This window comes from Phoxinus phoxinus (genome assembly GCF_949152265.1).
Source record: "Phoxinus phoxinus genome assembly, chromosome: 15".
Lineage (NCBI taxonomy): Eukaryota > Metazoa > Chordata > Actinopteri > Cypriniformes > Leuciscidae > Phoxinus > Phoxinus phoxinus.
Window position 1 is genome coordinate 31,638,815 of NC_136890.1, and position 26,484 is coordinate 31,665,298.

Genomic DNA, 26,484 nt, shown 5'->3' on the forward strand with positions numbered 1-26,484 from the left:
ACAATCCATTACAATGGAAAATCATTGTTTTAAATTTTAATAATATTTTACAATATTACTGTTTTTACTGTATGTTTGATACATCCTTGGTGACTTCTTTCAAACTAATTGGATTTTACAAATGTTTAGTCAGAATGAATAAAGTTGTTAATAGAGTTTAAGTTGTTTTTAAGCCAGAACATTTCTATAACATTTCTGCCAATGATTTCTAATGGAGTTTAGCACTGCTGTCCTACAGGCGAGTGTCTGCAGGGGGCGTTACATCGGTCCACGTGACAGGCTAATATTCTCAGGCAGTCTCAGTGATCCAGTCGGTGGGTGGGACTCCGACAGTTTCCCTTCATCAGTTCAGAGTGCATCAATTATTCAACAACGGGAAGTTGTGGACCTGGAGATTAACTTTTTGCTGTTGTTTTTATTGCTTTTTACCCCACCTACCAAGAGCACAGGACACATTCAGGTTATTATAGGGCAAACATATAGACATACACACACACACATTCATTCACTCCTACAAATGCACTCATGCACACACAAAAAGGCTGATGAGACTGACACAGTGTTTATGTCCTAATAAAGTATGATGGATGTGTGGGTAGGTGGATGGATGGATGGGTTGGTTGATTGATGGGTGGATTGATGGATGGATGGATGGATGGATGGATTGAGTGATGGATGGGTGGGTGGATGGATGAATGGATGGATAGATTGATGGGTGGGTGGATGGATTGATGGGTGGGTGGATGGATGGATAAGTGGATGGATGGATGGATGGGTGGGTGGATGGATGGATGGATGGATGGATGGATGGATGGATGGATGGATGGATGGATGGATGGATGGGTGGGTGGGTGGGTGGATGGATGGGTGGGTGGGTGGGTGGATGGATAAATGGATGGATAGATGAATGGATGGATGGGTGGATGGATGGATTGATGGGTGGATGGGTGCTTTGTTTTCACTAACTTTTTACACTATTTTTGAAGTCTCAATGTCTTTTAATTAACTTTTGGTGATTTTAAGTGGATGTAGCCCATTCAGAAAGTTCACGCATAAGCTATCTGCATGTTCCTGAAAGCAAAAGCAAGCATAAAGTCACAAAATATGTTTTTCTTCTTTCTTTGCAATAAACAAGACTTGCTTATCATTATCTAATGCAATGACATTCTGACATTTCTTTGTGTGGTCCACGTGCCTAAATATGCCTCTGCATAATGCTTTTTGAACAATATTTACAGAGAGCTAGTCATCTTTCAACGCACGTATTTATGCTGATATTCTCTACATTATGACACAAACTCTTTAAAATTAAATCACTGTTATATATATTGAGCCGTGCCCTCTCTTCTGCAGCCAAGAACCTGAGAAAATATGACATACACATTACAGAACACTGCCATTGCCAAATATTCATTACTTACTCTGAATGCTGTTTTCATTCCCATTCGGCATGCAAATTAAATTCTGTGTGCAATTATTTATGATAAGACTTTATGTATAGAAAGCAATAAAAGAAAACAACAATGCATATCATTATTTTGGCAGCCTGAAACATACACACATGCACAAGAAAAAGCTATCTAGGTGAATTGTCTCAAAACTGGTCAAGAACATGTAATAGTTATTTCAACTCACTCTACAGTATTTTGTCTAGCACTGATACATTATTTTAATGACATGTTAAATATAATAAATACATTAAAAAATGTATAATATAGATAAATATAACATTTCCACTGTTACGGCTGACTCAAGGCCATAACAATAGACAGGAGACAATGCCACAAGTAAACGGTGCAAACATACATTTATTGTATAACTAACACAAAAGTTACCAACCGAACCAACAATGGAGTGTGACTGTCAATGTCAGTAGTGTAAGGCGAGTGCAGGGGTGTATTGTGTGTGTGTGTGTGTGTGTGTGCAAGTGTTGAGTGTAAACATAAAAGACATAAATACAGATAACTTAATAAGCGTCCATGTGAAATCCTGGCGTCCCGAGCGAGGGCAACCCGGAATCCGAACAAGCCAACAGAGCCACGCTCGAGCCTCTAGCCACCAGACCAGAGCAGGTAGAGAGAGCAATACAGCAGAGAAGCTCCTATTTAACAGTGACTTCCCAGGTGTCACCAATTAGGCCTGACTTCCCAGGTGTCACCAATTAGGCCTGAAAGAGAGAAGGAGGGGCAGGAGAGAGAACAGAAACAGGCCAAGGGCCGTAACACACCCCCCTAACAAAACAGGGACCCCTAAGGGTACCCTTGAGCTACAGGTTTCCCACGAGACTAAGCTTATCAAATTTTAAGGCATATCTTACCTAACACCTTGGAGACCGGGACAGCGTGTCCGCCACCACATTGTCCCGCCCCTTGATATGTCGAATATCCAAAGCGTAGGACTGGAGATAGAGAGCCCAGCGCATCAACCGTTGGTTAGGAGTCTGTAGAGTGCTAAGGAAAGTTAGAGGATTATGGTCGGAGAAAACCACAACCGGTCCAGAGCCCAGATAGACACTAAAATGCTGTAATGCCCAAATAAGCGCAAGCATTTCTTTTTCGATGACCGAGTAGTTTAGCTGATGGCGATTAAACTTCTTGGAAAAGAAACACACAGGCTTATTAACCCCACCATCATCCTCTTGCAGCAACACTGCGCCAGCCCCAACCATGCTGGCATCCACCTCCAGATGAAACTCACGATCCCACAGAGGAGCAACTAGAACCGGAGCATTTGAAATTAGAGCTTTAACCCTCTCGAAGGACTGCTGGCATACCGGAGACCACACATACTTTACCTTCCCTTTCAGAAGATCAGTTAGAGGTGCGACCAGTGTAGAGAAATTCCTGCAAAAACACCTATAGTAGCCCACCATACCGAGAAATCTCATGAGTTCCTTCTTTGTCGTTGGTGATGGAAAGTCATCAATTGCACACACTTTAGCACGCACTGGTCTCACCGAGCCCTGGCCAACAACACGACCCAAGTAGACCACCGTGGCCTTAGCAAAGTCACACTTTGCCAAATTGACTGTTAAACTAGCATGAGCTAGACGCACATCCAAAGCTTTAACCCGGTCCAGATGCTGTTCCCAGTTGTCAGCATACACCACCACATCATCCAAATAGACTGCGCATCCTTCCAGGTCACGCACCACCAAGTTCATCAGGCGCTGGAAAGTTGCGGGCGCATTCCTTAAACCAAAAGGCATAACATTGTATGAGTACAGCCCACCTGGTGTGATAAAAGAAGCAATCTCCCTTGCTCTGTCTGTCAGTGGTACCTGCCAGTAACCTTTAAGTAAATCCAGCTTAGTCACAAACTTCGCCCCCCCCACTTGATCAACACAATCCTCCATGCGAGGAAGAGGGAAGGAGTCAGGCTTGGTGACTGCATTTACCTTACGAAAATCTGTACAGAACCGAGATGTATTGTCTGGCTTCGGAACCAAAAGACAGGGTGACGCCCAACTAGAGTCAGAGGGACCTGCTATCTTATTATGAACCATGTACTTAATCTCAGCGTCCAGGTTCTTACGCTTCTCTGGGTTGACACGATAGAATCTTTGCCTAATTGGCTTCACATCTCCCACGTCTATATCATGTTTTAGTAAAGTTGTACGTGATGGCGTGTCCCCAAATAGGCAAGGAAAACTTCTAATCAGCTTAATTAGCTGTGCCCGCTGACATAACTCTAGATGACCCAACACGCTTTCCAATTTGTCTAAAGCTTCCCTATTTTTCAGCCGACCAGACACCATAACATCATCAGGCCCTGTCATATCCTCCATGTCTACCACAACTGATGACGACGACATAGCCAAACAGACAGGATGAGCTTTAGACACCCTTACCTCCCCCTCACTCCCAAGCGGTTCACGGGAAACATAAGGCTTCAAAAGATTAACATGGCTGAGCCTGGCCTTTGTTCTACGAGCTGGAGTAGAAATTAAATAGTTTTGATCAGAAAGCTTCTTTAACACAGAAAATGGTCCAGAAAATTTTGCTTGCCACGGAGAAGTAACTATAGGTAAAAGCGCTAAAACCTGGTCACCTGGGAGAAACTCTCTGTGCTCAGTCTGACAGTCATAACGTTTCTTCATCTTAGCTTGTGCGCTGGTTAAATTGTTCCTGGCCACTTCCTGAGACATATAGAGCCTGTACCTGAACCCATTTACAAAGTCAAGAAGGTTACTTGGAGGCTGAGCCTCCTTCCAGTTGTCCTGCAACAGAGCCAGAGGACCCCGCACCTTATGACCAAAGACCAGATCATTAGGGCTAAACCCTGTACTTTCCTGTATTACCTCTCTAGCAGCCAACAACATCCACGGTAAAGCCTCCTCCCAATCACCCTGCAACTGAACACACAATGAGCGCAGCATGGACTTAAGTGTTTGGTGAAACCGCTCCAAAACACCTTGGCTCTGAGCATGATAGGCAGATGAAAAATTATGAACAATGTTCAACTGTTCCAGCACTTGAGCAAATAATTTTGAACAAAAATTTGACCCTTGATCGGACTGAATGACCCGTGGAACTCCAAAAATAGAAATAAACTGGGATAATGCACGAACCACAGACTTAGCCGTTATACTACGCAGTGGGTAGGCTGCAGGATACCTAGTACTTTGACACATCACTGTCAACAAATATTTGGCACCTGATTTTGACAGAGGTAATGGGCCAACACAGTCAATAAGAAGATGTTCAAATGGTTGACTTATAGCGGGTATTGGACAAGGTGGAACGGGCCTCAAAACCTGGTTAGGCTTACTTGTCAATTGACAGGTGTGACATGACTTACTGTATGCCGACACATCCTTTTTCAAACAAGGCCAAAAAAAATACCGCAAAACCCGGTCATACGTCTTCTTGACCCCCATGTGTCCGGACTGGTCATGAGAAATCTGCAACACAACATTGCGATACTTTAAAGGAACAACCACTTGGTAAATCGGTGGTTTACATCCACCCCTACATATTACTGCGCCAAAAAATAATTACTCTAAAGAAAGAAAAATTATTATTTAAATAGTAAAGTGCTTATATATCATTGTTGTATTTGTTATACCACCTTTAAAAGGTGTATGTAGAATTCAGAAACCCTTGTTATTAGTGACACCGGTGGCCGTTAAGTGAACTGCAGTCAACAGTCAACTTGTGCACACGTTAGTTCAAGAGACTGAAGTGATGCAAGGTCCCGATACACTCACGGCAAAGTACTTTTTGTTTTTCGCTTATGGGTAAAAAGAAGTTTAAAAAAGACTACCTTTGCAGCGATACTTTTGATGAACATCCAGACGCCGTCCACGCTACTGAGAGCGACGTTTAGATGAATATGTAAATGTGGTGTGCACTTTCCTCTCAGTAACAAAATAAACACACAACAATATGACAGCGGTAAAAAAAAACAAAAAAACATGATATGTTTGCACCAGCTTTGCGCACCGGCATCTTGTCGAAAAATGAGGTAATTAAAATTACACTGTTATTATAGTTTGATTATAAAGTAGCCTAGTATGAATATTTGAGACTTGTCTCAGCCTCGCTGTTATGGCACACACAATTGGAAACACTTCATGAGTTTCGAAGTCATCATCTGATTGGTTGAATTTTACAGGATTTCTGGGAGACATGTGTGTCACATTCTTTTTATTTTATTATTTACATATTAGAACATTAACAGAAAGGCATTCGGAATTTCAAGTTTTACAAACAATGAGCATACATACAATTATCACAACACAATATACATATCATTCCCAACAGTAGGCTAAGTAAGTTGAAGACAAAATAAAGAGAAAGAGAGAGAAACAAATAATAAAGTAGGGGAGTAGGAAGTTTTTTCAAATTATAAAACCAAAATCTTCCAATAAGGATCAAAACACTGCTTTGGGATTTTTCATTCCTCTCAATGTCTCAAAATATGCTCGAAATTCCTCCTTGAAAAACAATAATCGTGGAGGAATTTTGAAAAATTGACATTTGTGAATGTAAAATTTCAACAAAAGCAACACATTATTTATTACATTTTATCCGTAATTAACAATCCAAACTTAACAATTTCCCACGACAGTATCAGCCTTATTCTTTGTTGCATCCAGCTGAACATGGATGCCAAACCCCCTTACGGAAAAAGCAAGCCGGTGTGTTTACAACTGTGACAATGAGCGCTCATCAGGATGAAGTTTGTGAAGCATGCAAAGATACCAAACGTGTAAGAGTTTTACACACCGGTCTGTTATTGTGGGGACATCGTCAATCAGACGGCATGTGGACGGTCCTTGGCCAATGAAAGCTGCGGCCCTTCTGCCGTCATAGACCTTCTGTTTATGTGAGACTAATTTGAGACTATAGACTATATAGATCTGACTATTTTGAATTAAATAAACTAATAAAAAGTGATCAATACATGAAACGTTTTTACATTTACATTACATTTTTATCCAAATAAATAAAACGTTTTTGTGAAACTCCACTGAGAATAAGAATCACCACTAACAATTAGAAAAATAAAATGTCATGTCATTATTGAATATTTTCAAATGACCATGAAAATAATAATGAAGCATGATTAAAATTAAATGATGCAAAAATATAAATGAATTAATGAAAAAGTGTAATATAATAACTTCTTTTGAACAATGCTTTGTGAGATTCACACCTCTCTCTTGTACCATTCATCACTTTGATTACTGATACATCTATCAGGCATCAATGATACTAGAAGCAAACATTCACAGTGACAATCCAACTGCAGCATTCCCATGAGAAAATGGTGTTTTGGAGCATGTGAATGTCACAGGAGCAATGCTCATCATGAAGGTGACGCGAGCCGCAGAGAGGAATCATTTCCTCAACCCTGTGCTTTCAATCGACCCCTTAGATAATTAACCGATGCTTATCACAGAGCTGTAATCATGAGGGCTTAGCAGTAAAAACCACAGCTTTTCTCTGACCTGGACTGGCATGATTTTATGTACAAAAATTGCATATTCAAGCAATAAGAGAGGCCGGCAATATAATCATCACTACAATACAATCAGCGTATTAGAATGATTTCTGAAGGATCACTGAAGCCTGGAGTAATGATGCTGAAAATTCAACTTTGCATCACAGGAATAAATTACATTTTACAATATATTCACATAGAAACCAGCTATTTTAAATTGTAAAAATATTTTAAAAAATTTAATAAAATAAAAATTACCAAATAAAAGTGTCCTTGTTGAGCATAAGACACTTTTTTTAAGAAAAAAGTATTATTTCAAACTTCAGGTAGTGTATATTCAAATGCAATATCTTAGTATTTCACTCTATCTTGTATTTTAGCATGACTGGAAGTCTGACCAATCAGCATCCAGGACCAAAAATAGCTGTTTTATAATTAGGTTTAATTACTCTAGTGCTTTGGATTCCCTTCCTAGCTTTGCCTGATCAATGTTAATTCAACACAACTCTGACTCCAAACGTTAAGCAGACACTCGCTGATCCGTTAAACGCGGTCAAGACAATAGACTTGAGAGAAAAGCCCAGACCACAGACAGCGCCCACAGTGAAAGATGTGATGGATCAGTGGTCCAGCGTCTGAATCGATATACCTCCAACACCCCTCCCAGACTTTAAATAAGACCACCATCCACAGCACAATCCATATATTGACTCCTGTTGTGAAACCTTTTTTTACCCTGGTGCAGTGGAGCGTTTCAGGGTGACGGTGGGGTGAAGCCAGCGGCTACATGGCGTAATTAATGCTGAGTGGGGCCATTACCAAACTCATTGCTGATGTTATGTGTTATGAAGAGGAGCCGTGCATCTCTGTCCTGGAACCAATCCTCTTAATCCATCTAAAAGAGGACAAAACAAGAGGATGGACGCTGTAAAATGTGTTGGATCAACCTTTATCCCTCGCTGTCTAGACTGGCGGTTCTCAAATGGTTTTAGCAATAGTAAAATGTTGTGCAAAATTCAATTTGAATGGTTCAATAATTCATAGTGCAAAACACACTGTCATGAAAAGCAACATTGAATTCAATTCTGATTCACTTGCAACAAGTTTAAAATGGCTTCTACCAAGCAATAGATGCATTTCTGCAAAAATGCACAGCTTTTATTGGATGCATGGCCTTTCACGTCATTAACAAAACATATGAGATGCATTATCTTTGCATCCTATTATTGTAAATGTATCATTATTTTTGATACATTTGAGTGACTGTATCTTTAAATTGGACCCCCAAATATGATCCTCCTCATGTGAGGGACCCTCACAATTCATGTATAAAGCCCTAATTTATACTGTGAAAATGGTAAATATGTCTAAAATATTATTTGGAAAATATTACGTTTAGTTTTTATTACTCATTATGGAATTATACTATAAGAGATGTATTTATTATGTATGTTAATTTTTTTACATAATTTATTTTACTCAGTTTATTTACTGTTTAGTTTCATTTTTAATATTTATTTAAAAAATATATAATCTATTTATTTTAATCAGTTTTTATTTTTACGCTGTTTTTCTCTAAACTTTTTCCCTGTTCTAGAAGACAGAGGAATATAAATAGACATAAAGAAACCGATCAGATTGAACTGCTATTTTAACAGTCTCCCAGCAGTAAACATGCAATGCTGATTCTTTACATTCATGAGGGATTTAATTATTTCAAAATTGCTAATTAGCTGAGCTTGTTAGATGGAGGGCGGTCACTGTTTTTATTAACTGCGGGCTATATACACACACAGTATTTCTTGAGATTATGGTTTTCAAACATGAGTCATTTCTCTGCTTTCCACTCATTGTCACTTGTCAACCTTCAGCACAGTTGAGCAAACATCCGGCGCATCTGCTGTTGCATCCTTTCTTTTAAGACCAGACTGTTCATCATTAAGTGATGATGAACTGTTTCTATAGTGATTTGACAGCATTCAGAGAGATATTCAAAGGCCTGTTCGTTTCTGTCGATATGAAAATAAATGTGTGACCTTACATGCTGGTTTCAAGATTTAACTTAAATTAACTTTCTTAGGATATAGGCCCACATAAAACATAACAAAAAACTGTCAATATTTATACAAATTCTAATTTTAAGAAGAAAAGTAGCCTATTTACTGCATTTTGCAATATTATGTAAAATAGAATTCAAATAAATATAAAATAATATATTTATTTGCAATATTTATGAAATGTTCTGGCATAGCAAGTTTCAAGAGTAAACTTTAACATACTTCGGAAGTTTCTTTCTAAGGATGAAATCACACCTAGGCCAAAATCCTGAGATTGTGGTATAGATACATAACCATATGCCACCCCCCCCCCCCCCCCCCCCCCACACACACACACATTTTGAACAAATTTAAATTAGTAAGCGTTTTTATTGGATGATGTGTAGCCTATTGTATGTACGCCTCATTCATTTATACGACCTTTTTACAAGATCTTCTGATTTTAACAATAATCACCAAATCCTTCATGTAAATATATGATTTATATTTGATAAAACTCACTTACCAAAGACAGGTGGGAATCAATATGATAGAGCTCCCTCTTGTGGTTTAGTCCGGTTTTGTCTTGTGAACGTATTCAAAGCGCATGCGTAGTTTGACCCCGGAAAACACCAGTAGAGGGCGCGTGCGTGTGTGTTTTGTTTTTTACAATCCCGGAAGCGTTAGGTTTATAATCAGAATTTCATGTGCGACTGTCACAAACTGGCAATAATGGCGTTTTTAATAAACATCAGCTTAAAATGACTTTGAGAACGGAACTATAAATATTTCTTGTCACTCGTACATTGGAAATCGCCATCAGACGATTCTGTTCTATTCTGAGGCTGCAATATCAAGACGAAGGTAATTTAGCATGATTATATTGATAAGTTGACATGTAATATCTCTGTATTTCTCCTACATATTACCATTAAAAATAGCAATTTAAGAGTTTAGTAATAGATAACAGCTTGTGCCTTGATTGTTGTTTTATTCGAATCGTGTGTGTGTTTATTATGTATTAATTATGCTTTTGAAGATGCCAGCTCGAAACACTATCAACAACGGAGTCAGATACTCCAAACTAGCGAGTGATGATGACGGATACATTGATCTCCAGGTAAGAGAGAGAGAGGGGGAAAGGATTTTAATGCACTTAAATGCATATATCTTTATGTCTATTTATTAATATGCATGCGTGTCTGTCTGTCTATATGTAGCCTACAGTATCAGTCAAAAGTTTGGAAACTTTACTTATTTTTGATGTTTATGCTTATTTCTCTTATGCTCAAAAAAAAAAATACAGATTTTTTTTTAATATTGTGCAATATCATTTACAATTTAAAATAATGGTTTTCTATTACACTTTTATTAAAAAAGAAAAGTGTGATCAAAGCTGTGTTTTCAGCATCATTACTCCAGTCTTCAGTGTCACATGATCTTTCAGAAATCATACTAAAATGCTGATTATTATCAATGTTGGAAACTGTTATAATTTTTTGGAACCTGTGATACTTTTTTCAGGATGTTTTGAGGAGTAAAAGGTTAAAAAGAACAGCATTTATTCAAAATATAAATATTTTTTATTAATATAAATCTTTAATTATATTTGTTTATCACTTTTTATCAATTTAAACACATCCTTGCTGAATAAAAGTATTAATTTCTTTCAAACAAGTAAATAAATAAAAATCACTGACCACAAACTTTTAAGCGGTAGTGTATTGTTATTCAAAAAACATTTTTATTTTAAATAAATGCTGTTCTTTTTTAACTTCTTATTCATTAAAGAATTCTGATGAAAGTATCACAGGTTATAAAAAAATATTAAACAGCACAACTGTTTCCAACATTGATAATAAATCAGCATATTGTAATGATTTCTGAAGGATCATGTGACACTGAAGACTGGAGTAATGATGCTGAAAATGCAGCTTTGATCACAGGAATAAATTCAATTTTAATGTATATTAAAATAGAAAACAGTTATTTTAAATTGAAATAATATTTCACAATATTAAAACATTTTCAGTATTTTTTCTCAAATAAATGCATCCCTGATGACCATAAGATACTTCTTTCAAAAACATTAAAAATGTTTCCAAGCTTTTGACCGGTACTGAATGTCTTTTTATATATCTGGGCATATATGTACAGGTATTTATCACATAATATGATATGTATACATTACAATATTTATCACACATAAATAATAATATTATCATCATAATAATATCACATATAAATACTAATATAATACATATAATATTATTTTAATAAATGATACACACTGTATATCACACAAATCAATGGCTTTTATTGCAATGTACAGTACGGTAGTTCAAATGTTCTGCAAATTCTGCACGAGTGCATCGTAATATTGTGCAATGTCCTTTCTTTTCTCAGTTTAAGAAGAGTCCACCTAAAGTCCCCTATAAAGCGATCGCCCTGGCAACCGTGCTCTTCCTCATCGGCTCCATACTGATCACCATCGGATCGCTCCTGTTAGCAGGATACTTCCAAGTTGAGGACGTGAGTGTCGTCGCACATTATTATAGCTCTGCCTTTACAGATCGCTCCATCATTAGCTTCTCATTCGGATAGAAAAGTTCTTCATGCATTTGTTGGTGTGCTGTGCATTAATTCATTTGATTTCATAGGGCTGTTTATTTTCACAATCCTACTAGCCTCAGGAGCGTTTGCAGCGTGAACGCGTTTCTCATGTAAAGCAATGTTTTCTGCATTGAGTCACACTATCGGCTGCAGTTCTGTGCTTCATCGAACACCGCTGGGTTCCCGCAGTCTAATCGTGTTTTCCACTATTATCTATATACTATTATAGTATTAATATTTTAAATTATCTTTTATTTTCAGTTTTCATTTTAGTTTAAGGTTTAGCAATTTTGTTATGTGCTTGTCATTTTTATTGTTATTTTACACTTTACACTTTACTTGAAGCCTTCATATATAATGCATTATAAAAGTATTTTAATGTATTAATGCACCGTATAATGCATTGTATGATTTCATGAATAATTGTTACAGTTATAATACATTATAATACTTATCTAATCATTGTTACACCTTTAGAATGTATAATTGATTAAGATACATGACAAACAGACATTTTCAGACGTAACAAGAAATCTGCAAATATTACAATGCATTTTTACTTTGCCTGCAATTATTTATGAAAAGGTATATTCAATTATAACATACATTATGAATAGCTTTATTATGCATAAAGACTTTAAGTGTTACCTTAATGTTTATTTCAGTTAATTAGACGGCAACATTTCTATGTTTTTCATCGAATATATATATATATTATTAGTCAATAGGTGTTTTTTTGAAGACTTTAAAATCTGTCATATACTGATCAATATACAGTGCAAAGAGTACAAATATATTTTATTTTGTTCAAGTGACCCTTATGTGGCCCATTTCAGAGTACTTTGTATTTGAATGCATTGATTTATTAATTTTAATAGATTATTTATAGTGCACAATTATGATGAATGGCAAATATACGTATTTTAGCTTGATTTCATTCAAATTAATTAAATTACTGAAAATTATTTTTAATAGTTAGTTAACGATAACATCACTGTAGGCCTGTAAATATCATGGACATTTCCAAAGTGAATATACAATTAGCTAATTATGCTCTTGCTTCTTTATTTAAAAATGTGTTCAAAAGCCGTAGCAATTTTTCTTGAATTGTTCTCTTGAGAATTGTTCTTACACAACAAAAGACTTCATGAAATGTATCAATCAAAAGTTGAATAACTCGGTGAGGAATGTGAGAAGGACATTCCAAGTGAAGTTTACTGGTTGAATGCGTGACCATGTATGAAGCGCGTGAGTTTAGCATCCGCACACGGCTCTTCTGTGCGTGTTTCATTGAGTGGCAGACTGCTGAGATTACACAGCACCTGATGTGGAGGTTAATCCTCCAGGTTTAGCAGCGCCGCTCTTAAGAAACCCGTCCGTCTGTGGCCTGTCCTATTTCTTCAGTTAGTTTAGCTAATGCAGATCGACCGTCAGTGTGAATCCACACTACAGCTTCACATTTATTCAGTCTAACAGGATTTATTATGTTCCTACTACAACGGGCCTCAACGGACTAAATGTGTCCTGGATCTGCGTTTTGAATGACAATGTGACAACAACATCAAATATTTTGAATATGACCTTTTTTAATTCTGATCTAAGTCACATATTTGGAAATGATTTTTATAGTGACATTTGAGAACGGTTTGAATAGTCCGGTTAGAATCCAGCCCAGACTTTAAAGTCCTCAGACCATCAGTTTTTGACAATTAAATATGACCTTTTTAAATTCTGATCTGTGGCATATGGATATTTTGAAATAACCCTGATGTGGATCTGATTTTTGTAGTGATGTTTTAGAACGGTTTAACAGTCAGATTGACATTTCTGTGATTTCTTTTTTTACTTGCCATTCGTCATAATTGTGCATTATAAAGTAAAATGAATAAATCAATGCATTAAAATAAAATACAAAATACTCTGAAATAGTCATTTAAACAGTCACAAAAAAAAAAAAAAAAAAATATATATATATATATAGAGCATAAAATGAGAATTTGTACCCAGTATATGACAACCACCTATTGAATATGACCTTTTAAAAAATCTGATCTGGGCCACTTTCATATTTTGGGAATGACTGATGTATCTACGGTTGGAAATAGTGTGATTTTTAAGTTCACATTCTATGAAGAATCTATTATAATGAATAAACCGATGCATTCAAATTCTCTCCAATAGGCCACTTGAACAAAAACTAGTATTTGAGCAGAATGAAAATACAGAATTGCACTATAGATTGATCCACAGGTGACAGGCTCAGAAAAGCACCTGTTTTTGACAGTTATTAATGAGCTGTGCACTTGTCTGACCGGATGAACACTTCGCCTCATCTTCCCTGTCTGCCTGTCACTCACAGCACCGGGATCGCACCATCCCTGTCCTGATTATTGGAATCCTGGTCTTTCTTCCTGGGTTTTACCACCTGCGCATCGCCTATTACGCCTCCAAGGGTTACCGCGGTTATTCCTACGATGACATCCCTGACTTCGATGACTGAGCGTCTGGGACGTCCTGTCAGTCTGAACCTCGTCCTCCTGCCGCTGATGTCCACCACGTCACAATGACTGACAGGCTCTTTTATATATATATATATATATATATATATATATATATATATAATTTCCATAGACCGAGAAGGTGGTTTGAATTCATGAACTAGTGTGTTTCGTGTGAGGAAACTAATTTCTTCATGGATTTTATGCCATTTTCTTTTGTAATGTTAACAGGTCACAGTTCAGTTGTTAAATCAGTGTGCTGTAGTGAGTTACAGGTCTTTTGAAACAAGTAAAGCCTGAGGCAAGAAAACCTACACAATGTTTCATATGAAGACTTCAGATGCAAAAATGCGTTTGACATTTTTCTTTTAAATGAGTATTTTTATCCGGCTCCTATGTATATTCAGTCATTTCACTTTAATGGCAATGAAAAAGTGTTAGATATTTAAATGCCTTGCTTTCAAAAATGTCACTGATAAGAGTAAAATAAAAAATGGTCAATTAAAAGAAAAATGAAAGACGCATATTTTAGTCTTCAAATATTTTAATGGATCGACCTAGGGCTGAAATCTGCTCATTTTTGAGGATTGGTCTTTTTAACACATTAACCAACTTAACATCACCTTTTCAAACTGTCCTTGAAATTAAAAGCAAAAGGGTTTCATTTATTAAAATAAATCATTAAGTGTATGATGTGAAGAAGACATAATTGCAAACGGTCCATGTTTATGCTTGATGTCATGCCACTGGATGTAATTTATTTTAATTTATGAGATTTGTATGTGATCATTGATTGCTTTTACAGAGAATGCTTTATCATTAAATGATTTGTTTTAAACTGATGTCTTTTTTTCAGTAATGTGCAGTTTTTGAAAACCTCTGAATTGTACATATCATTTTTTCAGTAAAGAAAGTGATCATAAAAGGACATTTACTGTAGTTGTTTTTGGGGGTTAACTTGCGCCCCCGTGTGGGTCATACATGAACTTGTGCTCAAAATAACAGCATTGACATTCTTTTGTTTGGGAAGAAAATAAATAAAAATAAGACCAGCAAACAGTATGCTATCAAAAGCATAATATAATACATATCTTTTCTAATCTGAATAGCATGTTGGATACATAATGTTGATACTCAGTTTTACATTTATTGAGTATGAAGTGAATTAAATGATCCACCAAAAAAAAAATCATTTTAAATTCTAAAATATTTATAAACAGCAGATAAAAAATACTACTACCTAATAGCTTGTCTAAAATTTAATCTTATGTTATCTTTTGTTATTAAATCCCCAAATGTTACCACAAAACCCAACATTTGTTTTCTCAATGATCCATCAAAAAGAAATGTATAAAAAAGAGAGTACTAAACCACTAAAATACAATATATTCTAACCATGCAATTCTACAGTGTGCACGTCCAACACAAATCTCAAAAATATAAAAATTGATGAAATATTTATGATTTGATAAAGTTTATGTAGGCTACCTGATTCTCTGATTAAAAATAAACAGTACACATTTGCAGTGCACTTGTTTTAGGCTACACTACAAAATGTGTCTTATTAAAACAGAAACCTAAACTTCCGAGAGAGATTTAACACGCCTTTATTACCTACAAAATATCAAGCATAAACACCATCACATAAAAAAACAATAGATTTGCAAAATTCAAATATAATTACTCAAATTGTTCAGCAAAATGCAATGTCATTTTCAACCCAGCACGACATTTTTTCTACACTTCCTCTTCAAAATGTACTGCCATAAGCAATTTTATATTTCCTACTAATATAAACTGATTTAACAACTATCCTTTTCTTCTTTTTAAGAAAACTTTAAATAAACATTATTGTAGACACATTGCAATAAAACAAACAAAGGTCTTAACCTCTCATTTTGCATAAAAAAATGAAATGTGGACATTTATTATCTTGCACATTTGGATTCAACACTGAGATAAAAGTTCCAGTCTTCTTGAGAGAGAGAGAGAAAGAGAGAGAGAGAGAGAGAGAGAGAGAGTGAGAGTGTGTGTGTGTGTGTGTGTGTGTGTGTGTGTGTGTGTGTGTGTGTGTGTGTGTGTGTATGCGCGCGCTCGCGGCAGCAGCGCTACGATGTTTCAGCGTGTTTTAAACCGTCTGTGTTTGTAACGATAGGATGCGAGTAACTGCACAAACTTCACCGCGGGAAACTTCACACACACGAGGATATTCACTTCAGTTTGGAAGAGATTCTGCATGGACGCCGAACAACGACACTGTTTAACGCAGACGACAGGTTTAACGTGCAAACAAACCCGCGGAACTCACATTTGTGTCGCTGAAGGTTTCTGAGCTCTGGAAGAACCAAACCTATCGGAGTTACGAAGTTTTCAAGAGCCACTGGATTCACAGTAACATTGACGAGAACTCAACACACATTTGCAAGTGAATTCTGAAGTATGTTCAAGAATATTTTAAGTGTTTTGGGGGATATTTGTTGCAACTTTCAAGTGGAGGAGGAGAAACCGTAAAGCCATCGACGGAGTGACACCTTCATTTTATCATCACAGTCAAGTGCCTCAAAAAGGTAACAGACAAACACACATGCATATAGAAGCAGACATATTGCAATCGTTTGCGCCAGCATGTTATCCTGTCAACATGCATAATTCAAATATCAGGGCTGCCATTCATATATTGGAGCTTTGTTTGAATTATGATGCTCTTAGTCTTTCTTCCATGCAATATCTGAAGATTTTACAGGATTTTATTCTTCATGCTGTATTTGTGTTTAAAACAGGCTGCACGTGAGGTTCAGTGTTTCTCATGAGAACAATGACCAGCACACAGTCTCTCTGACCACAGCAGAACATGCTGGATACCAGTCCAGTCCAACACTGACACCTTATTCACAGTATAGGCTACACTTCATTAAACTGCATGAGAGATTGCTTAAAGCTTTACAACTGTAGGCTACACAAGACGAAAACTGCTTTTTATTAGTATTATTAGTTGGCCTATTGTATTTAAAAGGGCATTTTGGCTATTCAAGTGACTTTGCATAAAATTGGCACCTTGTTCAACTAAAATGTATTTACAGACAAAATATATCGTAATATCTAAAAGAATATTGGTATAATTTAGAGATCTTTTTCTATTTAATTTAGAGATGTGTTTTTTTCACCTGGTGAAACCTATGTGAAACCATGTTTAATAATAAATAAATACATATATTTAAATGTATATATATATATATATATATATATATATATATATATATATATATATATATTACAGTAAAATTATGAGACATAAGGTATATTAATATTATTCTATTTAATATAGCACATATTATATTATTATTCTATTAGCTAAAAATATTATTTATTCTTTTAACATTGGTGTCAACATCAGAAAAAGACACAAATCTCTGAACTAAAGTTAAAAGTTTGTTATTTTCATGCCTTGTTTTTATTATTTTAACCATATTAAATCATTATCTGGAGCACATTGTGATGTTCAGTGAGATTTTAGGATTTATTAGTCATAGAAATCATTGCCTCTATGACCTATATGATTATTTGACTCCTGCCGGTATTTCAGGGTGGCCTTCTAGCCTTTATTTGAACTTTAAAGGCTTGATGCGTAATCTTATGGTTTTGCTGTGGTTTCCTGAACCTGATCGGCCATTTACATGTCAAAAGATAAGAGAGCTGTATTTCAGAGGAGAGAAAGCGTCCTGAGCTGTATAAATATAAATGTCTTTACAGTTACTGTTTGCCAAACATATGCTTGCGGAAGCTTACTAAAGCTGTTTAACCAGTTATGCTTGGATTAGTTTGTGGGATACTTTGGTCATTGGGTCATGCCTTCCATTGTCAAAATGAATAGCTTAACCTGGACTAGAGTGACTGGAGAGCATCAATGTCTGTCCGGCTTCAGCGCTGAGATTTACAGACTTGCCTTCTGCTCGTGGTCTCAGACTCTCATGTTCTCATACTGTGTTTATGCAGATATCATTGACCCACATTAGACAGTGTTTTGATACACAGCTGCTGTAAGATCAAAGGGGGAACAAATGGGTCATCGGGGTCATCTTCATACCCTTAAGCATTTTATTGTATTACTGTATTAATATTCTTGTTCTTGAGATAATAATTGGAGGTGTTTGATAAAGCAAGTATCACTATAGAGTTATAGGTTTTTCAGTGATCCTGATTCTGGAACCATATTTCCCATAGGGCTTTTTTAAAAGTCTCTGTTAAGAAGGTATACGCCATGAACCAAACCAACCAGCTATAAGGTGAATCATTAGGACCTATTAATAAAGACAAATATTTTAAAATCATACATAAAGACAAAGATACAAGTCGGAGTACTTATTGGCTTTAATGAGGGAAAGAACTACAATCCCATCAAGCATTGCGAATGACAGTCTAATAGAGAGTCTAAGTCCCTCCCCTTCCGGTGGACCATGGGACCTTATTTCGGAAAAATATTGCATGGTAGTCACTGGCGAGAGTTAACAAATATTTTGATCTCGTTTGAATTGTGCCCTGAATTACACATATGATGTTTGTCAATTTAAAAGATACATTTTGAAGTCAAGAAAGTCGCAGTTTGATGTAAAACTGTTGAGGTGTACAAACCGAAAAGGCGCACATGTGACGTCATACCTTTTCTCTCAATGAATGAAGCTAACTTTACTGAAGCTAACTTTACTGAAGCTAACTTTACTGAAGCTAACTTTACTGAAGCTAACTTTACTGAAGCTAAATTTACTGAAGCTAACTTTACTGAAGCTAAATTTACTGAAGCTAACGTCTGTCATTTTTTATATAGTTTTACGTTATAATCGTAACGTTACGCCGTCATGCCGGAGTGTGTTGTACCAGACTGCACACACACGAGCAACGGTGACGTATAGTGCGAGACGAGAGATGTAGTTCATTGAGCGATTTTCACATGAAACTAATGGACTGCATTTATATAAAACTAAACATTACTCTTATGTTTTATGACAAACTGCAACTTTCTTGACTTTCATAATTATCTTTTAAATTGACAAACATCATATGTGTAATTCAGGGCACAGTTCGGACGGAATAAAAAGATAAGCTGTCTCTCGCCATTGACTACCACCATATATATTTTTTCCGAAACAAGGTCCCATGAGCCGGAAGCGGAGGGGCGGGACTTAGGCTCTCTATTAAAAATGACGGAGAATGTATTTAAACGCATTTAAAAAGGTATTTAGAGAAGTTGATTAAATGTCTAGTTCAGTCATGAAACTCGGGTTGATTTACTTTACATGTAATCTGCAAGCAATCGCATCATTCCCACATGGCACAAGCTGATTGGCCTCTGCTGATTCTGCAGCCAATGAGATTGCTTGCTCAACATTTAAATAGTCTGATGGTTCATTGTTGTTGGATTCTCTGATTGGTGGAGATTTCTCTGCTGAATCATGATGATTTAGTTCCTCACCAGAATTAAACACGATTCATTTAAAAACAAAAGTAAAAATTGTGTTGGTTGATGGCTTCAACAAAAGCATATACCATTGTTATATGCAACAACCTTGTAGCTCACAGTAGGTCTGTCTTGAAAGGTTTCATATTAATAATTCAAAATCAATCCCCATATGGAGAAAATTAAAGGGATAGTTCACCCAAAAATGAAAATTCTGTCATTAATTACTCGCCCTCATGTCATTCAAAACCCGTAAGATATTTTTGATTTTTGATTGGACCAAAAAGGTAGTAAAGACATTGTTAAAAAAGTCCATGTTACTACAGTGGTTCAACCCTTATGTTATTATGAAGCGACGAGAATACTTTTTGTGAACAGCGTCAGAGACTGACACAGAAGAGAAGAAATTGTTGAATAAAGTCGTTATTTTTGTTTTGTTTTATTTTGTTTTGTTTTCACACACAAAAAGTATTCTCGTCGCTTCATAACACGGGTCTTATGGGTTTGGAATGACATAAGGGTGAGTAATGCTGACAGAATTTTTTGGTGAACTATCCCTTTAATGGGACGTTTACTTCTGGAACACGATTGTTTTATTATATTACTGTTCCTCATACTTAAGAACATGGACACCAGTATGCAACTCAGAATACCCTGGCAACAGTTTAGCAACTCATGCCACTCCACTTATAAATGGTTGTATCATTCCATGTTCATTTATTTTCTTACTTTGTCTTTGACGATTTAATTTTAATTTATTCAAATCAGTACTTTGTCATATTCATTAATTTTAGTAAATTTCACTCTGAAAAAAATCATGTCTTTTTTCCCTATTTTCATCAATAGTTTGGTCCCACTTTATATTTTAAGTGGCTTTAAGTACGATGTACTTACATCAAAAAATAAGTACAATATACTCATTGTGTTGTTGTATTGTAAAACACTTGTGCTGCTATTGAGGTGTGATCCGGGTAAGGTTAGGGACAGGTGTGGTGGTATGGGTAAGTTTAAGTGTAGGGGAAGGGTCAAAATAGTGTAATTACAAATGTAATTACATAAATTAATTACAGCTGTAATTACATGCAGGTCTTTTTAAAATATAAGTACAATGTAAAAACATGTATGTACATAAGTCCATTGTATCAAATTATTAATTTCAATGTAAGTACACTACATACAGTACAAGTACATATAGCCACTTAATATAAAGTGGGACCGTTTGTTTTATAAACTCATAATTCATGCTGTACATGTCTTCGCTAATTGACCCCTGATCAATAGTTTTCTTTTAGGACCAAACCAGATTACAGGCTTTAAGAACTAAAAGTAAAAGAATAGTTGGAAGAAGATTATGTTCGTTACAGCAACTACAATCTATAAATGGAAGTATTGTGAGGCGGCTCAGGGTAATACTGAGATCATGCCTTGTTCATGCATGGGAAAGTCACAAGACCAGGTTTGGGTTTTTTTTCCTCACAGATCTACCTGGGTGGTGATTTTTTTTTTTGCACAGTCAAAACCCTTGTTTTTGGCAGCAGGGCTCCACGCGTGTTTAATAGACATATCATGTCATCAAGTTATATTTTCTGACTTATTTTGCACCTGTTACTCCAATCCCAGATGTTGTACTGCCACTGGCTGGTCTGCACATGGCAACATCATCATTACTGTTCAGTCTGGTTTTTGTTAGCATATACATGTGATTCTTTACATGCGTTTTGTTTTATTCTTTCATTAAAATAAAGCTAAAAATTAAAATATAAATATTAGATGAAAAACTTAAAATTAGATATGTTGCAGAATTGTTGGCAACTACATGTTATTTAAAAAAGTTAAATAAGTAAAAAAGCTGACATAAAAATAAAGCTAAATAGAAATGTTTAAAAAAACAGAAAGTGACAAAGGCACAAAAAAATTACTAAAACTAAAAAGAAAACTGAAAATATAAAAATAAAAGAATTCCAAAAATTACTAAATGCTAGACTAGTATAATGCTATAATATAATAGTAGCAGTATGTTTTATTGTCCTCCGGGTGATGATTAATACAGTAAGTTTTGATGAATTTTTTTTTTTTTTCTCATTTACTTATATTACATTATATTAGCGCCATTTATATTGGCCATATTGCTCTAGATATAACTGAAGCCAGATCAGTTGAGCTCTACTTTTTTTCATGTATTGTTGATTTTATGAAATGAAATGTGTGTGATTGTTAAATGCAATGGCACACATTCTATTGTTAGCATGATATTTCCACCGTTAGGATCCACCCGCCCAGAAATGCCAGCGTAATGCCACAGGAAGATTGTTGGCTTACCGTCCTTCCTCTGACCAGGGTCATCCTGCTTGACCTGTGCTTTGGCCCTATGGCAGCCGGGATCATCCAGGATTAGCTGCAGAATAATACAGCTGCTAATCAGGCTGTGTCTGCGGCGAGCTGTCCACGCGGTTCACTCTGTTAAAGAGCAGATGTACAGTGCGTTACCTGTCATCTGCCTGTAGTCCAGACACACACGAGCTGCTTTCACATGCTCATCACTGTTCGCGTGATCGCGTGATGCTTTCCAAAAAAAAAAAATGCAGTTACAAGTTCAACAAGTGAGCAAAATGCATATTGCTCATATTTTAGTGCAAAATTGTGAAACGTAATCAGTGTTATTTTAGTATTATATATATATATATATATATATATATATATATATATATAGTCGAAAATGGATATTTCTTATATCTTTGCTACCATTTTTGTATATACTATTGCAGGTTTTATTTATTTTAAATCGGCTTATTTTTAGTATTTTAAGTTTATTTTAATTTTAGATAAATGTTTGGTACTTTTATGTGTTTTTTTGTTTATATTATCTTTATGTATTTATTTTAACAACGCTTGTGATGAGTTGTTTGATAACTTTTAAAGTGGAAAAACTTTTTATCAAACTTTGTGCAATCGAGAGGGCCTTTAGGACAGTGGCTAATATAATCATAGTTCTTTATTATTTTTCATTTGCTCTATAAAAATCTTTAAAAGTTGTGGCGTGTGTTTTTAATGCATTTGTAATGTACGGTAAACACTGAACAGGTGTTATCCTCACATTTGACTTTGAATCCCTGATCAAACTTGCGTTTCTGATCACAGTTCACCTTTTAATACTCTGAATCGTGTTCAGGTCATCACTTCTGAAATATACACCCAACACTAACACCTCGGTCAGCGTAGCTAAGAGTGACGCACCGCCTATGGTGAGGATAACTCAAACACCTAATGCGATCAAAATGGCAAGTGGCCCAGCAAACAGTTTTAGCCGTTACTGTTAAGTGAATTGAAGACATGACAGACTTGATCTGGTGAAAGCTGAACAGAACATTTATCAGCGTGTAAATTGAAACATCAGTGGTATATTTGCTTTAGCAGAATGATTGTTTTCATAGTCAGACTCATATGATGGAGATGGTCACTGGCATGTTACTTAATTCAGTTAGTCGACTGAGGCTATGAACTAGCAAAGCAGATCCGCCTGAATGTCCAGAGGTGTGCCAGCTAGATTGTCTGTTATCTGCTAAAGCTGGTCCAGGTGGACACACTTGGGTCAAAAACAAATGCAGGTCTTAACTAGTTTAGCACAAAACAGCAAGTGGCAGATTGTTTTCGCTTCGGATAGTGTGCCGAAGACTTTTATTTAGCAGCCTTGCCAGTCAAGGCCAAGATCAAAGATCGGATGGATCAAAGAGCACGTCCCATCATGCCCGAGGACCTCCTAGCCTGTCTTGAGCATCAGTCTCAGGCCCTCCTCCTCTCGAAGATGTCGTAAAAGGCTCGTTTTGAGGGGAAATTAAAATGTCAGTGGGAGTAGAGTGAATCATGAAGAGCATGTGAACATCTTTCTGTTTGTAATGGGTTTCTTTACAGGGGTGGTTGATTATGATTTAACTTTTCGGTCCCACTTTATATTAAGTGGCTTTAAGTACTATGTACTTACATTGAAATTAATAATTTGATACAATGGACTTATTGTGTACATACATGTTTTTACACTGTACTTATATATTTAAAATACCTGAATGTAATTACAGCTGTAATTAATGCATGTAATTACATTTGTAATTACACAGTTGACCCTTCCCTCACACCTTAACCCACCCTTAAATTTAACCATACCACCACACCTGTCCCTAACCTTACCCGATACCCGTATCACATCTCAATAGCAGCAAAAGTGTTTTACAATACAACATGAACACAAAAATTGCATTGTACTTATTTTTCTATGTAAGTACATAGTACTTAAAGCCACTTAATATAAAGTGTGACCAACTTTTCTAACTTTAGTTAGTGTGTAATGTTGCTGTTGGATCATAAACAACATCTGCAAAGGGAGATATTTTCTTTTAAAGAAATCGCTTTTTAAGGACTACAACAAGAAACTACAAGACATTCCTCCCGGGATAGTGACATTACCAACCCTACAATTTACATAAACCCCGCCCCCTGAACAGAATATGCTAATCAATGACTAGAAGATAACTACACATAAGCTTCATAAATTAATCAATTAATCATTCAGAAATGTCCTGTTGCTTCTACATGTTGTCACTTCTTCTTGAGTCTCTCCATCATTGTCTGAATCTGGTTTGAACATAAAAGGCTAAAAGTGTTTGAAATGTTCAGTGCATGTGTGTGTGTGTGTGTGTGTGTGAGGTAAAAGGAAAACGAGCTCTTGAAGCTCCGCCCCCTGTGCCGGGAGCAACAGCTCATTTGCATTTAAAGGGACAGACTCAAAACGGTGCGTTTTTGCTCACCCTCAAAAAGTGAAAATTTTAACGTGCAATATAAAAATATCTGTGGGGTATTTTGAGCTAAACCTTCACATACACACTCTGGGGACATCAGAGACTTGTTTTACATCTTGTGAAAAGGGCATTTTACCACCCTTTTAATAGATATCTCAGTAACAGTATGCTTATAGATAACAGTTGATATTTGTGGCTTTAAAGAAATGTTGTGAAAATAAAGTGGTATTTTTAAACCTGATGTGGCTTGACTGGATGGATAGTGGTGAATTGCAGAGCTGGTGCAAACATGTACACATCGTCGCTATGATCAGATGCTTTCTTAACAGTTTTCTCGGCGAGGAATTTTTGCAATGTTTGTTTTGTTATTGAGAGGAAAGTGCGCAGACCATATTGACATACTTTGGGATGTTCGTTAACAGTATATCCCTGCAAAGGTATTTCAAACTACTTCTTAACCCTAAGCAAAGCTCAAAAAAGCACTTTGCTGCGATTATATCACAAAATAAATATTTGCTAACTCGGTTTATTTCTCCACACTCCCTCTGTTTCAGCTTCGTCTCTTTCTTAAGTTTGATGCTGTACATTCATGTAACTCCATAACCTTAGACCTATTGCTTATTTCACATTTTCTCGAACAAGCATAAGTAACATAAAGGGATTTCTGGGGCGAGCGGACTGAGAGGAATCTTCAGAAATGCTCTCTCCGTTTTGGAGGAAATATATTACTGCTCCGTTCACATGCTCTGGTATTGATAATAATCAGAAATGTTTCTTGAGCATCAAATCATCATATTAGAATGATTTCTGAAGGATCATGTGACACTGAAGACTGGAGTAATGATGCTAATAATTCCTTCTGTTGTGAGTCGGTAAGATGTTTTTAAAATTTAAAATAACTTTTCTATTTTATCATAATTGTAAAATGTAATTTATTCCTTTGATCAAAGCTGAATTTTCAGCATCATTCCAGTCTTCAGTGTCACATGATCCTTCAGAAATCATTCTGATTTGCTGCTCAAGAAACTTTCTTATTATTATTTTCAATGTTGAAACCGGTTGTGCTATTCTTCATATTATTGTGAAAACAGTGATACATTTATTCCAGGTTTGTTGATGAATAGAGAAGTTCAAAAGAAACGCATTTAATTGAAATAGAATGGTTTGTCTTTACTGTCACTTCTGATAGATATAATGCATTCTAAATAAAAGTATGAATTTCTTTCAAAAGAAGTCCTACTGTCACAACACTTTTGAACAGTATTGTATGTCTTTGTATGTGCCACATAAGAGGGCTGTAGACATTGAGAGGGACGTTGAGTGTTTCAACAAATTAACCAATATGGGATTTTAATGACTTATTCTTAAATTATGACATCTATTCCCCCCACTCCTTAAAATGTGGTTTCATCCTCACCACAGAACACAAGTTCTTGACTTTTGTTGCAAAGTGTAAATCTTTTGGCCGCAGTAGGACACACCTGGAGTCTTGTGGTGCAGACAGTCCCTTTGCTCTCTGCCTGTCTTTCACTGCTTGCACTCCTCTCTCTGAAAGACACTTTCACAAGGAGTCCTTGTTCAACAGCTTGACGGTGAGAGACTCCATGCGGAGGGACACAATGCCCTGCCCTCATCTGGCACCTCTTAAGGCCGGGTTTCAAGATCAGTTCATGCGGCCTGAACCCTGTGTGAGCCTTTTATACAGGCAAGTGAACCGCTGACTCCAGAACTGAGGCTTGTTTTACATGATCGGGGGATTGTGACTTTTGGATCTCTGTATGTGTTCAACATTGACTTCAACAAAGCCGTAACCTGCATAAATGAAACCTTTTTCTTTTGGTTAGTCACCTTCAAACTGTTTATTTACAGTATGACTTTACTTGTACAATATTTTCCTACACCAAAACCTACTGTTTGCCAAGTAAAGCATCACATTTGCTGTTGCTCATACTTGTGGTTAATGATTTGAACACAGGGCTGTAACTCATCCTGCACTATTTGTGCTACTTGTTAACATGGGATAGGAGAGAATACTTTAAAAGTAACAAAATATACACTTCCCCTTGTAAAAAAGCATATTTTTCTAGACCCCGAAAGGATTTTCACAGTCTAAAATCATTTCCAAACGGACGATATTGATGTGGAAA

General features: G+C 36.2%; 2 protein-coding genes across 3 annotated transcripts in view; both read left to right on the plus strand.

Annotated features, from left to right (window-relative positions):
- The first annotated feature begins 9,634 nt into the window (after positions 1 to 9,634).
- tmem230b (transmembrane protein 230b) lies at positions 9,635 to 14,925 on the plus strand. The gene is made up of 4 exons (XM_079638906.1): positions 9,635 to 9,848; positions 10,024 to 10,104; positions 11,391 to 11,516; positions 13,957 to 14,925. The coding sequence occupies exons 2-4, from the start codon at positions 10,024 to 10,026 to the stop codon at positions 14,095 to 14,097; spliced, it is 348 nt and encodes a 115-aa protein (XP_079495032.1). The 5' UTR covers positions 9,635 to 9,848; the 3' UTR covers positions 14,098 to 14,925.
- A 1,158-nt stretch (positions 14,926 to 16,083) lies between these two features.
- igsf9b (immunoglobulin superfamily, member 9b) overlaps positions 16,084 to 26,484 on the plus strand; it is a 49,192-nt gene continuing 38,791 nt past the window's right edge. For both annotated transcript variants that reach the window (XM_079637319.1, XM_079637320.1), the window contains exon 1: positions 16,084 to 16,662. The gene's annotated coding sequence lies outside the window, so the exon portion shown is untranslated. The remainder of the gene's footprint in view (positions 16,663 to 26,484) is intronic.

What these genes read in the sequence shown, in the direction of transcription:
- tmem230b (XM_079638906.1), top strand. Translation starts at nt 10,024, where the DNA reads ATGCCAGCTCGAAACACTATCAACAACGGAGTCAGATACTCCAAACTA. An exon ending in ACGGATACATTGATCTCCAG is followed by an intron (nt 10,105 to 11,390) that starts GTAAGAGAGAGA and finishes TTCTTTTCTCAG; the next exon opens with TTTAAGAAGAGTCCACCTAA. An exon ending in GATACTTCCAAGTTGAGGAC is followed by an intron (nt 11,517 to 13,956) that starts GTGAGTGTCGTC and finishes TGTCACTCACAG; the next exon opens with CACCGGGATCGCACCATCCC.